The following is a 19,385-nucleotide window of genomic DNA, read 5'->3' as shown; positions in this document are numbered from 1 at the left end:
GTCCGTTTTGTAAGAACAAAGTTAACCGCCATTTTTATTATACAGTTAAAGAACAAAAACTAGCAACGAAAAGTTTGTCATGTTTTTTGTTGTAAATTTTCTCAATAATATTTAGAAGTAAGCAATAATAATCATGTCCTTAACCGCCGCCGGAAACTATCAAGTGTTGTTGCAGGCTTACAAAGTAAGTAAGCCCGTCTTTAAATGTTATTAAGAAATGTGATATAATTCATAATTATTTCCAGTACAAAAACGTAAACATCACTTGTTCATATAAGATTTACCCAAACGCCTATGACTTTGACCATCAAAAAGTAGTGCAGGACTATCACTGGATGACGGCTTCGCGCTGGTCCAGAATTGAAAATGCCTTGCGCCGGCACTTTGAGGGCATTCGCAATCCGAATCTTTCGGTAGATGCAGACAAATTGCAGGCCGAAATGCAAATTGATCACATTAAAGTGCAGATAAATGTAGCCTCTAGTAAGTGGATTTCTAGTATAAAGGAAATTCTGCAATGTAAGGAAACCCCAGATAAAGAGCCACATGTTGGCCTCGATATAGTCCTCCAGTATATATCACATAAAGACATTATCTCCGGGGCATCGCCTCCCAAACGCCAGCGCCTGGAGGCAGACACATCAAAGCCGGGACAAAGCAAGCAGAAACCCAGAACCAAACATGGGTAAACAATTGAAGTCTATATTAATAAACTATAACTATAATTTCTTCCTCACCTTAGGGAAACCTCGAAGCCCACACGAGTAGCTGGTGGCACAGAAGTCTCCAGCAGAAGTCATCAACCCTATATGAAAATAAAACGAGAGCGCAGATCCATATCACAAAGTGACAACAGGGAGAAAACTTCAACCAAATCGTCGTCCTCAAGTAGCAACGGACATGTTTCACGTAAAGACAAAGCGGAGAAATCTTCAAACTTAAGAGCCAATTCGGTGGAGTCCACAAAACCGACGCGTCGTTCAGCTCGTTCCCCCGTCCAGCCTCAAAGATTCCAAAACTTTATTTTAGGGTAAATACAATAATGTAATACAAAAATTTAACCATTAACCCTCTTTACCTTCTTTCCCTCGTAGCCAAAAGACTTCAGCTAGAGCTGTTAAACCCACAGAAGAGGTTTCCTTACAACCAAACAAGTTTGAACAACTTGATGGACTTGCTATTGATGCACTGCAGAAATTCGATAATATGCTAAATACACCAATTCCGCTTCAAGTTAATATCTTGCAAGTAACCTGCATATGCTAAACAGAGATTTTGTATCTAATGTTTTACTTTCTATTCAGGCTTTTAGAGAGTAAGAACAATTCGGATATAATGGAGACATTTGAGAAATATAAAACTGATTTTGATCGTTTGTTTAAGCGCCGGGAACACAAAACACATACTGATGGATATTTGGGCATTTGCCATGTTGATGTCATGGATATACTTAACAAATCGATACAGAGCAACATGCTCAAGAAGCTGGGCGATGTCTACAGCAAGAAAAGTGTACGTTTTTTCGTAAAAACTGATGTCTATGTAAAATAATTAACAAATTGCTTTGCAGTCTCATGCCTCGCTAGTCTTCAATGGTTTGTTGCCTATGTGGATTATGCGTCTGTTTATGGATGAGTACAATTTCAATAGCGAGGAGGATGTGGCCGTTCATATTAAGAAACAGTTGAAATATGCTTCCTATTTAAAAGCTCTTAATAATGATCCACTGGCTTCTGATTTAGACTACTAATACAAGTTTTCTTCTGTATTGTTACATCTTTATTACATTTGGAATACTTCATAAATGAATTCACATTAAAAAACGAATGGAAACATTAGAAGTAGTTACTGTTGCAGAGAGCAGCTCCACCATCTTCCACAGAAAGAGGATTTACGAAATTGTTGTAATGCTTAAACACTAAATTGATGCAATGTTGGTGTGTAAACTCAGTCTGGTTTTCCACAAGCCTTAGCTTAGAGTTCATCGTGCTGCTGCTCCTCATCTTCCTCGTCGTCGGCACCTGTGCTTTCGGAGGAACTCTTGGTGTCCTCTGTCTCATCATCGTCATCATCGAATTCGACTTGTTCGTCCTGCGATACACCCAATGTCTGGCGCATCATATGCTCAATGCTGTCGGCGAATTGAGCCGTTTCCTGGAGCATGTAACCAGAACGCAGGGTTGCTGTACGGAACATCATGAGGGCCATATTCTTGGCCGTGTCATCGGCTTCATCGGCCTCAACTCGACGCAAGAGCTCCCGCATTAGCGGATGCCTGGGATTGATTTCAAGGGTTTTCTTTTGGTTGAGGTAGTAGGTACGCTGTGGATCATCAGCCTTCTGATGAGCATTTGACATGGCCAGACGCTCCATGTTGCCAGTCCAGCCGAAAACTCCGGCCACCAGAGCGCAGGGGGAGTTGCTCAAACGCTCTGACACTTGAGCCTTGGCGATTTGATCCTTTAGGGCGACATCGTTGAGCCATTTGACAAGTGGTTCGAATGTACCCTTCAGGGTCTCGAAGTTCTTCTTGCTCTTCTCTGATTCATTTAGTTTGAAGCCTTCTTTGGCCACATTTTGGAACTTCTTGCCATCGAATTCGGGCAGGGCTGAGATGCAGTATTCATCAACGGCCTCCACTAGATACAGGACTTCATAGCCCTTGCTGAGCAGACGCTCAACGAATGGAGACTTCTCTACTTCAGCGCGATTAGCTCCAGCAATATAGTAAATGTGTTCTTGCTTGGACTTCATGCGTTCAGCGTACTCGGCCAGCGAGGTAACGCCCTTGCCATTGGAAGACTGGAAGCGCAATAGTTTAGCCAATCGGGAACGGTTGCTGGGATCCTCCATAACACCCAATTTAATGCTATATTCGAAAATTGAAAGATTGAGTCAATTCAGTTCTTCCTTTGACTCGGTTTGTTTTATGTACTTACTTGGTTGAGAACTCCTTCCAGAATTTCTCGTAGGCCTCCTTGTCAATCTTCTTGATCATGTCGAGTACTTTGCGAACCAACTTCTTCTTGATCACCTTTATCAATTTGTGCTGCTGCAGCGTTTCACGGGACACATTCAAAGGCAAGTCATCAGAGTCGACCACACCACGAATGAAATTCAAATAGTTTGGCATCATGTCGTTAAACTCGTCGGTGATGAAGACGCGACGCACATAAAGTTTAATGTTGTCAGACTTGGTGCCATAGCGATTGAAGGACTCGGAAGGCTGGACCTTTGGTATATACAGCAAACTCTTGAATGTGACCTCGCCTTCGGCAATAAAGTGGGTCTGAGTCAGTTGTTCACTTGAATCCTTAGTCAAACTCTTGTAGAAGCTAGTGTACTCATCCTCCGTGACTTCAGATGGCTTACGTGTCCAGATAGGCTTGCTATCGTTTATCAAGAGCCAGTCCCAGGTTGTCTTGGACACCTTTTTAGTCTTGGGTTTATCGTCCTCGGAGGCCTCTTCCACCTTAGCATCCTCATCCTCGACATCATCCTCGGTCTTTTCAGGCTTGGCTTCTTCCTCCTCAATTGGAACTTCTTCATCGACTGTCTTGCTAGACCACATCAGGATGGGGAAATTGATGAACTGGGAGTACTTGCGAATTAGCTCGCGCACTGTTTCTTCCTCAAGGAAATCCTGGGCCTCTTCTTTCAGGTACAACGAGATAATGGATCCCCGTTTCAGGGTGTCACCACGTGGATCTTCAGTAATGGTGAAGCTATTGGCATCCGACTCCCAAATGTATTGTTTGTCATCGTTATGCTTGGTGGTCACTACCACGCGATCGGCCACCAAGAAGGCCGAATAGAATCCCACACCAAACTGACCTATCATGTCATTCAAGTCCTGACCCTCAGATTTGCTGGGATCCTGCATCTTGGCTAGAAAATCAGCTGTTCCCGATTTGGCAATAGTTCCCAGGTTGTTAATCAAATCCTGATGCGTCATTCCAATACCCGAATCCATTATATGGAGCGCTTTGTTCTCCTTGTCAGCCTTGATGCGAATATGCAGTTCAGGATTCGACTCCAGCTCCTTGCGGTCTGTCAAGGCAAGCAGGCGGATCTTGTCAATGGCATCGGAAGCATTAGAGATCAGTTCACGCAAGAAGATCTCTTTGTTGCGGTACAGGGAATTGATGATCAGCTTCATCATTCGGTTAACCTCCGTTTGGAATGTGAACTTTTCAGCCTGCCAATGACATTGAAAACTGTAGGCCAAATCAACAAAAAACTAAAAAAAACAAACGTACCTTTTCCCGGATTTCCTTTAATTGAGCCACATTTAAGCCATCCAATTGAATAGCTTCTTCTTCACGCTTCAGTGTCTCGGCATCTGCAGAGTGGAAAGGGGGGAGGGTAAGTCTTATTGCAAATTACGCTAAGCAGTTTGCGGGGGGCGTCAACAAAGCTGACGTGTACCTTGCAACTATGGGTAAGAAAGCCACGTACCTGTTCTGGAGCCCTCTTTGAAGGATCCCAGATCCAATTCAATGGTCTCGGGACTGCCATCGGCCTCGCCTGCATCAGCGACAATTTGCGTGACGCCTAGAACGGAGAAAAAATTAGGAGAAAATTAGGTTAAAAAGCCGGTGTCATGGCGGCACTTTGTCGATCCAATCGTGAATCGTGGCAAGCTTTTGGTTTATCTATCTATACTATATGTAAAAACGTACCTGCACAAAAAAGCAGACCAAGCAGCAGATAATATTTCATATTGCTGAAGGATTTATTGACGATGAGAATCTCTGTTAATATGGCCACGTCACAACAACCACCAAAAACCAAAGTTGCTTTGCACCACCCTTCAGACAGTCCTCTTGTTTTTTCGCTGCGATAAATACAAAATTGGCACAATGTGCGTTTTGATTATGTACTTATAATCAGATAATTATCTTTTTATTTATTTTATATATATACTTACGACGAAAAAAATTAATCAAGGTTTCACTGTAACTAGTAACTGCAAATGACGAGAAAAAATTTGCTGGGACGCTTTTTATACCGGTGCTCTCTCTCTCTCTCTCTCGCAAGCACTAGTGCTGGCACTACAGCTGTGTAAATCGATAAGTATTCAGCATGTCGATAATTTCTGAATTGTCCATCTCTATCGAACATTGAAAGAGCGCGGTAACAATTGAAGAGAAAAAACTAGTGCTGGCACTATTGATGCATAAATATCGATTACTAATATCGATTGTTGATAAGTATCAAACATTTCGATAACCCCCAAATCGCCCGTCTCTAGCGACTCACATGTATGTAAGTGTAAACTGACCATCTCTAGCAATAAAAAATTCCATAAATCATACAACATTAGCGTGAGTTCTCAAAATCAAAATACACCAACATACGATGACAAGACGACACTAATTTTGATATATTTTGCATAACATATATATATATAAATGCAGCATACCTTTCATTTGATGCAACAGGCAGAGAGGAGCAAGCAATCAGCTTTTGCAAAAGCACTATCAACGCGTCAATATAAAGTTTCTATCTTGCCCTCACTTCGGCGGCCCAAGTGAGCAGAGAAATTGGTGTGGAGCACCCACTACCATTCAGTGTCGCGTCGTGCGTGGAGGTGGAGCAACAACAGCCGCAGTAGCAGCAACAGCAGCAGTAGTAGCGGTCGCAACGTCAATTAATAGTTTTGCATATATATATATATATATGTATATATTACGCCACTCCTCCCAACCCCCCCTACTCGTACTCGGGCCGTGTTATACAACAATCTTAGCAGTGCACGAAAACTAAACTAAACCGTACGCCGGCGATTTGAGGACCACTCTTCAAGAGTCCTGTTCCCAGTTTAATCCAAAAAAAAAACAAAAAACCCGCAACTCTGTCAAGAAAATCGATTCGTGTGTTGTTTGTGTGTTTAAATTGATATTATTAATTGTTGTTGTCGGCCGGCTGCAAGTTGTGTGGCCATCCTATTCCTGTCTAAAACCAACCAACCAACCTGATTTGGGGTCGTCGTCGTCGTCGTCGCCGTCGCCGTAATATAAGCAACCATAGCAAGGGCAACATCTCAGCGGAACTATGAATATCGATGACTACGAGTCGTTGCCAACGACCAGTGTTGGCGTCAATATGACAGCGGGCGCCATAGCTGGTGTACTGGAGCATGTTGTCATGTATCCACTGGACTCGGTTAAGGTAAGTCTAAAAGTTTAGAATGCCCAATGTGGTGCAGTGACTTCTGACCTAACCTCACAAATTGCATCTCGGTCAATATTAGGCAGTGTTGCTGCTGTTGTTGTTATTGTTTTCATTAAGGTCTTATGCTTCGGCATAATCGTGATGTAATTCCTTGGTTTGTGCTGGCAATTCACGAGGTCTGCTGCCTATGGCCTGCCCGGTGTGAAAATATATGAAATGGAGTACACTTCGCTCAGCTGTGGCTTATCGGATGTACCGCTAAGTGCTTATCAGGGCACGTTCCCTTGGGTTATAATTTTTTTTCCATTTTATTTTTTTCGGTTGCGATAAGATTAGCCATCATCAGTTCTTGTCATACTTACCTGGTAGCAAGTAAACTCTTCTCCCCCTCGACGACCACCCATGTATGAACATTCTATGTCCAATCGGAGCAGCATAATCATTTCAGCTTTTACGTGGGCCATCAAAGAATCGGCATTTTGTACCTGGCTCTCAAGGTATTAATATGCGTTCAATTTGCATTTAATGAAACGTACTTAGATATTCACGCGACGTCAAAAGTTGTTGCCGACTTGCCCTCAATCTATATATATATATATATATATAGATATATGTATGGTACTTATAGTATGTTCGATTGTTTTGTTTGTTTTATTATAGATTTTTTTTTGTTTTTTTACAATTATTGATGAAATTCTCTGCTAGCGGAAGAGTGTACCAAAAATGATTGTCGTATCTCAAACGACGCTGTGAGATAAGAAAAACCGCAATATTACACATACGACATGTTGTTCCATTCACATATTTTTGAAAATCAAAAAATTGTGGTAAATTAAATGTTCTGATATTTAGGTCTTTCTCTAAACCGCATACTAAACCACAAATTCTAGATATTGACCTTTGTTAGGGAACAGTTGGGACTATTTTCCATTCTATTTTAATTATACGAATTTAAAATTAAATGCAAATATGTGTGGGTAGTAGAACTGTCTGTTCAATTTTGTTGTTTTTGTCATTTTTGATACCGGCATTTATTGATTTTCCCTCAACGAAATCGAAATGTTTGGCCTTGTCAATCGAACGAAGCCTTTGACTGACCAATTAAATGACAAAACTAAAGCCTAGCCGGTGTGTTCTCGACGTCACTAGGCTTTATCATGAGCAAACAAAATAATAATGAGTTATAAAAATCAAATCGCTAGCAAAATTATTTAATTGAGCAGCAATTTTCCATATATACAAATGTATATGTATAGTAGTATATATTGTGTATGTAAGTTTGTCAATAATAATTGTTTCTACTTATCAGGCTAGAGAGAGGGCAGATGATGCATCGTTTTTGTTTGTGGAAGTCCCGTTTTTTTTGTTGTCTAGTTAAGGCAATCATTGAGACATTTTAATTATGATTTCCCTACCCGACCACATTTTAGATACATGTATATATATAGGTATATATATACACTTGATACAATTGTTATTGCCTTTTCGTCACCTTGAATTGACTGCCTGCCACTATTGACTTGCACCGAAATCTGACAGACAGACAAACCGACAGATTCTATATTCCAAGTATCTCTACATATATATATATATAGAGGGAGAGATATATATGTGGTTGTTTATAGGGTTGATAAGTACTGCTGCTGGATGTAATATTCCTAGAAATGTTATCTGAATCGCAAAAGCGCTCACGTCTTTGTAATTTATAATGGGGCGGTGGATGCTTCAACTGTAGGCGTAACCACACCCTTTTTATTATAATTGAGAAAGCAGAATGTATACTATATATAATATATATGAGTTATATGAATATTATTTGCACTAATTATTGCAAGAAACTTAAGCCAAATAACTGAAATGTTTCGCCAGGCAATACATTTTCACAGAAATTTTCTTGATTCATCCATTTCAAACTCGATGAATTCTGTGCCATGTCAGCATGACAAAGTGTTTATTGAAGAAATGAATACAATACCAACAAGCAACAAAGTAATCACACGTTGGTTTTCGAAACGAGTAACAATGACGTTGCGAATAGAATCAACAAAGATTGGTTGTACATTTATCTGATTACTATTATTATTATTAATGAAAGCAAAATCAGTTATTTATAATCAAGTACTATTATCTTTAATTCTTTTCTTTTTATAGACCCGTATGCAGAGCCTAACATCACCCGCATCCGATTTGAATATAATGTCCACTTTGCGAAATATGATTACACGTGAAGGGATCATGAGGTGAGAGTGACTAAAAAATTGATATGAAATCAGAAAAACATTTCGAATAACTCTTTTCTTTATAATCCTAGACCTATTCGAGGAGCCAGTGCTGTGGTAGCGGGCGCAGGACCGGCGCATTCATTATATTTTGCCACCTACGAGATGACCAAGGAGCAGTTAACTAAATTCACATCACTCAACCACCTTAACTATGGTAATAGGGATATGGAGGAGTAGGAAGAGATCGATTTTAATCGTTTACCATGTTTTTCTTCCTCCCCCTAACAACTTGCAGTAATTTCTGGTTCGCTAGCGACACTTATACACGATGCCATTTCAAATCCCACGGATGTGATAAAACAACGTATGCAAATGTACAATTCACCATATACATCGGTTTTGACTTGCATGCGAGATGTCTATCAAAAAGAGGGCATACGGGCATTTTATCGATCTTATTCCACTCAACTGGTCATGAATATACCATATCAGACAATACATTTTACCACGTACGAGTTTTTCCAAAACAAGGTAAGAACTCCACATTTCAAATTCCCCCGTTTTTCTTTGGATAATGGTTTTTAGTTGGAATTTATTAGTTCACAGATTAGAGAACAGTGATATAAAATGTTTATATTATAAGCAAAGTTCTTTGCAATCCAATTTAGAAATTGATAATTGATAGAGATTTGGAATTGAGTTCCCACATTCTTCTCTATATCATTCAAAAGCTAAATATGATATATGAAGTATATAAAAATATGTATTTGTATCTATGTTGAGAATTAACTACATATTATCATGTGCATTGCTTTTCTATATAACATAAGCCCGTGATTTAGATATAAATATATATATATTTAGTTAGATTGTTCGATATTGAGAGAGTAACAAGTTTTCCAACCATATACGCAATCGATATGGTTATAGAGATATGTAAATACCTTGCATCTTTTTATTGACAGCTCAATTTGGAACGGAAATATAATCCCCCAGTGCATATGATAGCAGGCGGTGCGGCAGGTGCGTGTGCAGCGGCCATTACAACGCCTTTGGATGTGGTTAAGACGTTGCTCAATACACAAGAAACGGGATTAACAAAGGGCATGATAGAAGCTTGTCGAAAGGTAACCATTATCGCAATAGTCACATGAGATTTGCCTCTAATTTTGAATAATATATTTACAGATCTACCGTATGGCTGGCCCATCGGGCTTCTTTAAGGGCATGACGGCCCGTGTCTTGTACTCTATGCCAGCTACGGCCATCTGTTGGTCCACATATGAGTTTTTCAAATTCTACTTGTGTGGCATGAAACCGGATCAGTATAAATCGTCAATTACGGGTCGTTCCGAACTGTCGCCATCGCGCAAAGCTGACACGGACTATGTGCTGCCCAAGAGCACAGCTGTCGACGATGTTGATGAGCACGAGACATCGTCTCCACCGGTTAAGGATGCGGCATTGCTGCATCCAACGCCACCCACAGTCAATGCAGCTGGTGCCATTAAGACCGTTTGTGAGTTGTCGACACGACCGGCGGCGCCTACTATTAATTTGCATACACGGCATACGGATGTAAAGAGCCCCTACGATCGGGGCTTCTCTAGTACGTAGGCATCGCGAGTGGGCGTGGCCCGCGTTTAAAGTGTTAGCAACAGCGAGAGCTAAAACATAAGCGTAGCTATTAGTTAGTGGCCGGGTCGAGGGCTGGTCAGTGTGGCAAATATGTTGGTGGTGGAGCTTAACGAGTGCACGACGTTCGAAACGTCTGACGAGTGGCCTGCCTTCTATCCCTGATGCCTACCCCTACTTCCTCTTGACCAGCACCCTTCCCCTGCTGCTTTGTATGAATACTCTGCGTGGAGTCGGTGAGAGAGTTTATCACTCCAAAGTCGGAGGTTAAATTTTGTAGTTGTTGTTCTGCACAAAACTCTCGCTCTCACACACACACACACACACACACCAAAACTCAAGAAAAACACATACAGACAGATGACACACACACACACCCACACACACACATAACTTTAGGCAAAATGCAACAAACAAAAAAGGAAATTCTTGTTGAACAATAATTATAATGATAATCTTGTATCTATGTTACTGCGAAAAAAACAAAACCTACTGTGAGAGAGATCCTTCTTGTAAAATACTATTATTGAATATGATTATCTACCTACCTAATTATTTTTTTTTTTTACAAATTTCAAAGTATATACATACGGAATATATTTATGTTTGTCGTTATAAAGTAACAAAAACAAAAAAAAAAAAAAATCAAAAATTAAGAAAAAATGTTTCATCAGGAGAAAAATTTTTGTATAATTTGTAATTAAATTACAATTAAAGAGAAAAGGAAAAAACAAGCTTCAGCTCCCCCAAAACTATGCTAACACACCGACGCTTTTTGTAGAGAAAGTGAGAGAGAGAAAGAAAGATACCCAGGAGGTCCCCATCCCAAAAAGTAAAAGTAGCCTAGCTAGATCTTGATTGTGAAAATATGTATTCTTATGCCCTTGGTCAATCTATTAAGTAACACTCATTTGTTTAGGCGTATTCCTCCCACGGTTTCCTCCGCTCCTCCCCTTCTTGTGTAAGCATTGTCTCCTTATTCTAGGGCCGCCTGGGCGTTTGGAGAGATTGTAGAACCCCCAAGCATAATATTATTATGTTCAATTATTGATTGTTATTTTTATTTATATATATATAATATATATATATATATATACCATATATGAAATATATTAAAACAAAAAACAAAAAAAAGAAATTGTAAAGTATAGGGCTACATATACCAATTTTATTGTTAAACAATTCAAAAACAAAAAAAGAAAAGAGAAAGAAAAAACGAAAATTGCAGTAATGCAACAACAAAAGAACAACCCATTAAACGGATGAAAGAACACACTTGTTTTATGTCAAATGCAACCACAACAATTTTGCACATTTGTTTTTTATTATTATAATTAAATGTTTGTTTTTAGTTTTAAGTGAAAGGACATGCGTATGGACCCGGCTAGAGGATTGAGTCCAGGCCACGACGACGAGATCGTTGCGACAGCACTGGTCGTGGCTTGTAGAGATCATCGTTGGTATAACGCTGCTGCTGGCACAACTTTTGACTGAGGCGCCTGGATGACAGACGGCCAACTGCAAACATAGATTGAGATGCATATAAATGGATTTTCTTTCCACGGCAAAACGAATTGAAGCAATGATTTATCGTGAGGTTAATAAGTTAGTCTTACCCAACCAAATGAGAGAAGAGATATTAGTGGGAGATTCTTCAGACGGCTATGAGGTTAATGAATTTAATATTTTTAAATGATCAGCATGTGGGAAGAAGATTAAGAGATTCAATAGAAATACTGGACATAAGCAAAATGGGACACAGAAAGCAGGTTAGAGAATAAATGCTACGATTGAACATACCCTGCACCTCCTTTTCAAGCGCTTCGTTCTCTTTGGAATTGATGCTGGTCTCTGATGTTGTTGGCGATGATTTGACCTCATCTCGACGCAGTTTCTTAGCTGGATGTGTCTTCACTGGACTACTGCCGGCGGAGCTAATGCTGCTGCTACTTCCGCTGGGACTGATCTGTTGAGTTGGCGTTTTCTCTTTACTAAAACGACGCTTTGATGTACTTCGCCGCAACGCTCTCGCATCGGCCAAGACTTGCGGCTCATCAGCACTGAGTTGGTTCAATAAATTTTGATGATCTACGATCAATTGATTAATCACTTCCAATCGTGGCTTGAACTCATCGGCATTTTCCTCCAAATGGGTAATATCATCAGTTTCCTCTGTTGAATTGCAATTTTCTGCTTGCTGTGTTTTGTCGTCTTGGGGCTCTAGCTGATCATTGTCAGGTTTCGTTTCGGTAGAGTCAACCTCAGGTTTCTTTTCAACATCCTCTGATGTTGATTCATTTGAAGGCTTAACTGTTTCGTCTACTTCTGGTAATTTCAGCTCTACCCGGTCATCCGATGGCTGTATTTGCTGCTCTTCCGATTTAGTTTCGTGCGTTTCCGGTTGCTCTTCCGATTTCGGTTGAGATTCCTGCGGTTCATCTGATTTTGGTAGAGATTCCAGTGGTTCTTCCGTCTTCATTGGCTGCTCCTCTGGTATAATCTGTTTTTCTTCTTCCTTCTGCTTTTCTTGCGAAACCATTTCCTGATCTTCTGATACTATTTGCTGGTCTTCTTTTTGATCTTGCTCTTGCGCCTTTGTTTGCTGATCTTCTGCCTCTATTTGCTGTTCTTTCGATATAATTTCCTTTTGCTCCAAATCGTGTTCCGAAGTATGCATCTGATCATCTATAATCTGCTGCTTTGTCGATTCCAATTGCTGGTCGTTGCACTCCTTCTGTGGCTCCTCTGGTTTTAATTCTTGCTGTAAATCGTTTGACTCGTTTTCCGGTTTAATTGGCTGCTCCAGTAGTAAAGTCGTTTCTGAAACAATAATTTCTGCTGCTGGCAGTGAACTGGATTCTCTTTCCACAGCCTCCTTTGTATCGACTTTCTCTTTAACTTCTGGTTTTTGAGGGGCATTTAACTCAATGAAACTAGTCGTCGATTGCTGAAGCATATCGCTTACAACAACAACATTATTGATGTCTAATGATTGATTGGCATCTACATGCTTGCCGTTGGTGCCGTCATTTCCATTTAATCCATTGCCATTTTGAACAGCCTCTGGATTGGTGGTGCTTGTGGTCTCCTTAGAGGCAACATCTTCTACGAGACTTTTGGTTGAGGCTCCACCAGAGCCTGGTGGTTTCCCTTCATCATTTGAGTCGGAGCTGCGACGTTTCTGTATCTTCGCTTTGGCCTCATTGTGATCATCCTGAACAACAGGCGGCGGCGGAGGTGCCGACGAAGAAGACAATGAAGAGGATTTGTTGTGGGAACGTTCCCTGTCGCGATCGCGTTCACTCTTCTTCGAGCTAGACGAGGAACTGCTGCCGTTATGGCTACGACTATGACTGTGGCTGGATCCGTCCTTTTCTCTACCTCGATTCGAACGTGATGAAGATGAGGTGGATGACGATTTGGACTTGTGATCCTTCTGAGATGAGGATGATGAGGACTCGTGCCGCTGCACATTTGTGGATGAAGAAGAGGATCGCTTTGATGATGATGATTCACGATTACTTCGGTTCGATGAACTCTTTGAACTGCTACTGGTGCTACTCTTGTGTTTGCTGGTGCTGGAAGACGAGTGGGAGGAGGAGTGCTTTGAGCTAGAACTAGAAGAATGCTTGCTGTGCGACTTGTCGCGGCTACTGTCTCGATCACGATCCCGCGATTTGCGTCTCTGTTTGTCACTGGAATGGGAATGATGTCTCCTATCTGTTTCCTTTTTCTTGTCCTTATCTTTCGAATGCTGTCTCTTTGAATGTGAGGAAGATGAGGCTGGCGACGATGTGGATTCGCTGGACTTGACAGCCTCTTCTTTGGGAATGGCTGGAACCTCTGGACTGGGCAACTCAGCGGCCTCAATTGTGGGTTGCGGCATTTCCTGATCCTTAACATCTTCCAATTTAGTTTGATTGGATTCCAGGGGCAATTCCTCTTTATTATTATCTCCACCATCCTGATTGGATGGAACCGCGGATGTTTCTTCTGCTGTGGTAGTGTCTATGCTATCAACCATTTGAGGTGTCTTTAGCACTTCTGTTTGGGGAGGACTAGTTTCTTTTTCCGCCTTAGGTTCTGTTGGTACATCTGGTTCAATGGCAGCATGATTTGCATCATCAATGACCGCCTTTACCTCGGACATGATTTCATCCTCAATGGACAAGATCTGTGGCTGACTATTGTTGTTCTCCGATAGAGAATTCTTTCGCTCAGTACCTAAAATGGAAACAAAACTCATAATCGTGTAAGAAATGTTTTCTCCTCCTGTTAACTCACCTTCAAATCTAATGGCATCCTGGTTGATATCAAAGTGCAACTGGCGACGATCATTGCTTGTTGCCTCGCTGGCCTCACTGGAGTTTTCACTGAACTTGGGCATCTGGGCCTCTTCTGATATATTGGCCGTCATATTTGGTGTAATTGGAGTCGGCTGCTGGCTGCTACCTTCCATGGCAGAGTCTGTAGATGAGGCAATGGTCAAGCGGCTGTCACTTGACACCTGTGACAGTTGTGAATTTGGATAGAAGTGACCCGAGGCGCCAGCGTCTCGCGAGTCGTTCGCCAAGTCTTTGTTGCGAGAGTCCGAGGTATTGAGGGAGCCATTTATTGCCTCCACTGGTTTGCCGTCAAGCAATGGTTCAAACGACGGCGATGTGTCGTCATCGTCCACACCTGGCGGCAATTCATCTTTGCTATCCTCCTTCAAATCCGACTTGATAGTGGCGCGATCTGAATCTGGGCTTATTTGCTCTAAATCAGTAGGCAATAGGCTAGCGGTGGTTTCAACATTTAGCAGGCCACTGCCGTTGCCCATGGCATACGGCGGCAAAGGCGGAGCTGGTAGCAAAGGGGGCGGCCTCGGTGGTGGCGCATTAGCTGGCGGAGGAGGTGGTGTAATACCCAAATACTTGTAGGCAATGCTCTCAATCTTTGGCTCAAAGATGGTGGCCACCTTCGGATTAACCACCTGGTCGACTATCTGATCCACTCCTTTGTCAAGGAGGTCGGTACTAAAGATTAATGGGATGTTAATTAGTGTAGTTAACAAAACCATAGTCCATTCCACTTACTCCAGCAGATGTTTGCGTAGTCGTTCCCTCAGTTGAACCTTGTTTGTCTCTGGAGTCCATATCTGTTTGTCCAAGAAATCATTCACAGCAGTCTCAACACGATTTCGTACATTTTGATACGCTGGCTTGGTGTCCACATCGGCCAAACAGCAGTTGAAACGGAATTCATCAAAGACGCCCTGCGATTTGACTTCCTCGATGAGCGTTTTTACAAAATTATCCATCTTATAGCAAAAATGACACAAATGTGTTTTTGTTTAGAAATAAGTGTGAATGTGTTGTTTCTTGCAAGTCTGGCAACTCCATTTCATTCGCTACATACAGGGCTGCATGAGGAGATTCGGAACTAGTTCCTAAAAACTTCCGTTATTTTTTTTATTTACTTTTATATTTTGTTTTAATTATAAAGAAACGCTTGTACTTTAAGCAAAGGAATAATTCAAGATGTAAGAAAATTATTAACCAAATTTCTGTATATTTTCTGAAGTAAACAATTTACGGGATTTCTTATATTTTATGTTACATTCTATAAATCAGGTAAAATAGGTGGGCATGTGCAGACCAAATGCTTATCACCATAAGCATCATCAATTCTGCCCACTGTGGGCCAAATTTTGGCATCTGGTTTCACAAAGATCTGAAAGGAATTCAATTAGTTGCAGGAACAATGAATATTAAAAATAAACAACATACCGCTGGAAAGGCTGCCTGTTCACGTGTATATGGCCGATTCCATTTATCCGATATCACCTGGGCCTGTGTATGAGGAGACATTTTCAAAGGATTCACGGCTTTGTCCATTCGACCAGCCTCTATTTCCGCAATCTCCTCTCGAATGGAGATCATGGCATCACAGAAACGATCAAGCTCTTCCTTATCCTCCGATTCAGTTGGCTCAATCATTAAAGTACCAGCCACTGGCCACGACATGGTTGGGGCATGGAATCCATAGTCCATCAATCGCTTGGCTACGTCCACTGCCTCGATATTAGCAGATTTTTTGAGGTCTCGAATGTCCAGAATAAACTCATGTGCCACTAGTTGCGAATTGGGAGCCTTGTATAGTGTCTTATAGTGTTGTTCAAGCCGCTTGGACATGTAGTTGGCATTGAGTATGGCCACCTGGGTGGCACGTTTTAGTCCACGGCTGCCCATAAGCTTAATATACGACCAGGAAATGGGTAAAATTGCCGAGCTGCCAAACGGAGCTGCTGAAACGACACCAAAACTATGTTCCTCGCTGCTCAGGGGGCTGATAACGGGATGACCAGGCAAATATGGAGCCAAATGTGCCTTCACACCAATGGGACCCATGCCGGGTCCACCACCACCGTGTGGAATACAGAAGGTCTTGTGCAGATTCAAATGGGATACATCACTTCCATAGTCGCCAGGCCGGCATAAGCCCACCTGGGCATTCATGTTGGCTCCATCCAGATACACCTGACCGCCATGCTTGTGAATCAATGTGCAAATATCTGCAACTGTTTCCTCAAATACGCCCATTGTTGAGGGGTATGTGATCATCAGACAGGACAGCTGACTGGCATGCTCCTCCGCCTTGTCCTTTAAGTGGGCCATATCAATGGAACCATTGGAAAGAATCCGTATGGGTTCCACTTTCATGCCGGCCATTTGAGCTGAAGCGGGATTTGTCCCATGAGCCGAGATTGGAATCAAACAGATATTCCTATGTCCCTCGTTGCGATGCTCATGATAGCTACGAATGGCTCTTAGCCCAGCATATTCACCCTGGGCCCCGGAATTGGGCTGAAAAGAGATCTTATCATAGCCGGTAATCTCGCAAAGATCTTGCTCCAATTCGTTGAACATTTGATGGAAACCTTGTGCCTGTTCAACAGGGGCAAAGGGATGTATATCGGTAAAGTGACGGAACGAGCAAGGCATCATCTCAGTTGTGGAATTCAATTTCATGGTACAAGAACCCAGTGGAATCATAGAGTGCACTAGAGAAATGTCCTTATTCTCCAGCTTCTTGAGATAGCGAACCATGCGCGATTCGCTGTGATAGCTATGGAAAATCGGATGTTGTAGATAGGGTGATGTCCTTAAGAATTTTGAGTTCTCAATGGAATTCTTTAGCACATCCTTGCGTGCTAATAGACCCTCCACTGTCGTTTCCGTCTTGAATACCCACAACAGATCATTCACATCAAGCACACTGACTGTTTCATCCAAAGCCACGCCCACGGAGCCTCCATTTTCGGTCAGATAACGTAGATTTATACGTTTATGTTCGGCTCTCTCCTTGAGATCTTCCAAAGTAAGTTTATCCGTATCGAGTCGTACGTGTAGAGTATCAAAAAAGTTCTTATTGATCACTTCATGACCAGCCTGAAGCAGACCCGTTTGCAGAGTTAGTGTAAAATGATGAATACGATTTGCAATGGCCTTGAGTCCCTCTGGTCCATGATAGATGGCATACATGGCCGACATATTGGCCAATAGAGCTTGGGCCGTACAAATGTTACTCGTGGCCTTATCACGTCGAATGTGCTGCTCCCGAGTCTGCAGGGCTAGACGGTAGGCATCGTTCCCGTCCATGTCCCTGGTGACGCCAATCATGCGACCTGGCATTAGACGTACCAAACTCTGCTTGCAGGCAAAGAATCCAGCGTGGGGCCCTCCATAACCAAGAGGAACGCCCAGACGTTGAGACGTTCCGATGGCTATATCAGCTCCAAATTCAGCCGGCGGACGCAGAAGGGTTAGAGAGAGCAAATCAGTGGCTACCACAACTAGAGTCTGGACGAAAGATCAATTAAAAATCAACAAAATATTCAGGCAATTGGTGTTGGCTTACTCCATTTTTCTTGGCCAGTGCGGCTATGTCCTCAAAGTCCTTGACGTCGCCATAAGTATCCGGATATTGAAGTAGTATACCCGACAACTCACGACTACGTAAGTCTGCCTTTTCTATGGGCCCAACGATAATCTCCAATTCCAGAGCCTCGGCTCGAGTTTGGACCACCGACAGGGTCTGCGGATGCACTCGATTGGACAAATACAACTTCTTTCGCCTGTTATGGCGAGTGGCCAGACACATGGCCTCAGCTGCCGCAGTGCCCTCGTCCAGCAGAGAAGCATTGGCCACATCCAGTCCGGTTAGCTCCGATACCAAAGTCTGATAATTGAGCAGGGATTCCAAACGTCCTTGGGCAATCTCTGGTTGATATGGTGTATACTGTGTCGTCCATCCGGGATTCTCAAACATATTACGCACAATAGTATGGGGCACATGGCAATTGTGATAGCCCATGCCAATATAAGAGCGCCACAGCTGATTTTTAAGCGAAATATCACGTATGCGACGGATTAGCTCATGCTCATCTGGGAGAGTAGAGAAATACTTTTTGAAATATTCAAAATATTATGTTGTCAGTCGGCTAACAGATAAGACTCTGAACCCAATGATGAACCGTAAGGCTTATCGCTCATCAATGACAAAAAACATGCCAGGGGGTCCAGCCGTCTGAGTCTATTGTCACTGATATTAAAAAAAAAAGGTGCAGAGCAACAACTTTTTATACACATTTCTATATTATTTATAGAACTAAAAGTTCTGCGGCTGATTTCTACTGATTTTCACTTACTTAAAGGCTTGTCTAGATTGAGATCACGTTTCAGCTGGATATTCTGTGGCACAGCCTTTTCCGTAAGCTCTGCCAAGGACTAAAAAGGCAAATGGTGAGTCAAAAATAAGGAGAGATTTCTCTACCGTCTACCTTATAGCCGAGAGTATCCAGCATGGCGACCACATCTGTTTTACGTGGTCCTATGTGACGACTGGGAAAATCAGATTTGGTGGGGAATAACACATCCTCCACAGGAATTGTGGCCAAGTAACGATTTTGACCTTTCAGCAGAAGCCTGCAGCCAGTTCTACTCAGCAAACGTTGCATATTTCCTCTCAATGTACGTCCACACCACACGGATTCAAATCGAAGACTGTTCGACTGAGTTCCGCGTGCTGATAAAGCCAAGATCTACGCCACATTAGGGCTTATCTCTACAGATTTTTCCACAATCAAATCTCAATACCAAATTGAGAATGCTCAAAAATAATAGACACTTCTCCCTCTTCATCAAATGCATTTCACTTTTATTTCGTTTTCTTTTTTTTATTTTTTGGGTTTTGTCTCTTCTTTGTTATAACTCAAAAACATTTTCAACAATTTGTAATAAAAATATTTTGTATCATTTATAATTTACTTCTTCTTTGAAACAAAATAAAAGAATTATGGTTTTTCTT

General features: G+C 41.9%; 5 protein-coding genes across 6 annotated transcripts; 2 read left to right on the top strand and 3 right to left on the bottom strand.

The window, feature by feature from the left end:
• Positions 1-31: 31 nt before the first annotated feature.
• Positions 32-1,838, top strand: LOC6649468 (uncharacterized protein CG4951). The gene is made up of 6 exons (XM_002072009.4): positions 32-184; positions 246-685; positions 743-1,030; positions 1,095-1,244; positions 1,305-1,512; positions 1,571-1,838. Exons 1-6 carry the CDS (start codon positions 134-136, stop codon positions 1,748-1,750), a joined length of 1,317 nt encoding a protein of 438 aa, XP_002072045.2. The 5' UTR covers positions 32-133; the 3' UTR covers positions 1,751-1,838.
• LOC6649467 (endoplasmin homolog) lies at positions 1,757-5,008 on the bottom strand. Its single transcript, XM_002072008.4, has 6 exons — positions 4,931-5,008; positions 4,683-4,837; positions 4,459-4,554; positions 4,260-4,342; positions 2,940-4,198; positions 1,757-2,869 (listed from the first exon to the last, which is right to left on the bottom strand). The coding sequence occupies exons 2-6, from the start codon at positions 4,720-4,722 to the stop codon at positions 1,975-1,977; spliced, it is 2,373 nt and encodes a 790-aa protein (XP_002072044.1). The 5' UTR covers positions 4,723-4,837; positions 4,931-5,008; the 3' UTR covers positions 1,757-1,974.
• A 261-nt stretch (positions 5,009-5,269) lies between these two features.
• On the top strand, positions 5,270-10,067 carry LOC6649466 (mitoferrin). Its single transcript, XM_002072007.4, has 7 exons — positions 5,270-5,327; positions 5,421-6,174; positions 8,329-8,417; positions 8,489-8,613; positions 8,695-8,930; positions 9,365-9,526; positions 9,588-10,067. The coding sequence occupies exons 2-7, from the start codon at positions 6,058-6,060 to the stop codon at positions 10,014-10,016; spliced, it is 1,158 nt and encodes a 385-aa protein (XP_002072043.1). The 5' UTR covers positions 5,270-5,327; positions 5,421-6,057; the 3' UTR covers positions 10,017-10,067.
• A 1,246-nt stretch (positions 10,068-11,313) lies between these two features.
• On the bottom strand, positions 11,314-15,391 carry LOC6649465 (general transcriptional corepressor trfA). Of its 2 annotated transcripts, XM_023179652.2 has the most exons (5): positions 15,113-15,391; positions 14,319-15,052; positions 11,835-14,258; positions 11,651-11,696; positions 11,490-11,552 (listed from the first exon to the last, which is right to left on the bottom strand). In XM_023179652.2, exons 1-4 carry the CDS (start codon positions 15,334-15,336, stop codon positions 11,689-11,691), a joined length of 3,390 nt encoding a protein of 1,129 aa, XP_023035420.1. In that variant the 5' UTR covers positions 15,337-15,391; the 3' UTR covers positions 11,490-11,552; positions 11,651-11,688. The 2 variants fall into 2 exon arrangements, with proteins under 2 accessions (XP_002072042.1, XP_023035420.1); XM_002072006.4 differs by lacking the exon at positions 11,651-11,696 and having other exon boundaries at positions 11,314-11,552.
• Positions 15,392-15,573: 182 nt separating this feature from the next.
• LOC6649544 (glycine dehydrogenase (decarboxylating), mitochondrial) lies at positions 15,574-19,071 on the bottom strand. Its single transcript, XM_002072005.4, has 5 exons — positions 18,859-19,071; positions 18,727-18,805; positions 17,937-18,463; positions 15,806-17,878; positions 15,574-15,749 (listed from the first exon to the last, which is right to left on the bottom strand). Exons 1-5 carry the CDS (start codon positions 19,033-19,035, stop codon positions 15,639-15,641), a joined length of 2,967 nt encoding a protein of 988 aa, XP_002072041.1. The 5' UTR covers positions 19,036-19,071; the 3' UTR covers positions 15,574-15,638.
• Positions 19,072-19,385: the final 314 nt, after the last annotated feature.

Source organism: Drosophila willistoni, chromosome 3R (assembly GCF_018902025.1).
Source record: "Drosophila willistoni isolate 14030-0811.24 chromosome 3R, UCI_dwil_1.1, whole genome shotgun sequence".
Taxonomy (NCBI): Eukaryota; Metazoa; Arthropoda; class Insecta; order Diptera; family Drosophilidae; genus Drosophila; species Drosophila willistoni.
The sequence above is the reverse complement of the archived record's forward strand: the minus strand, read 5'-3'. Positions and strand labels throughout refer to the sequence as shown.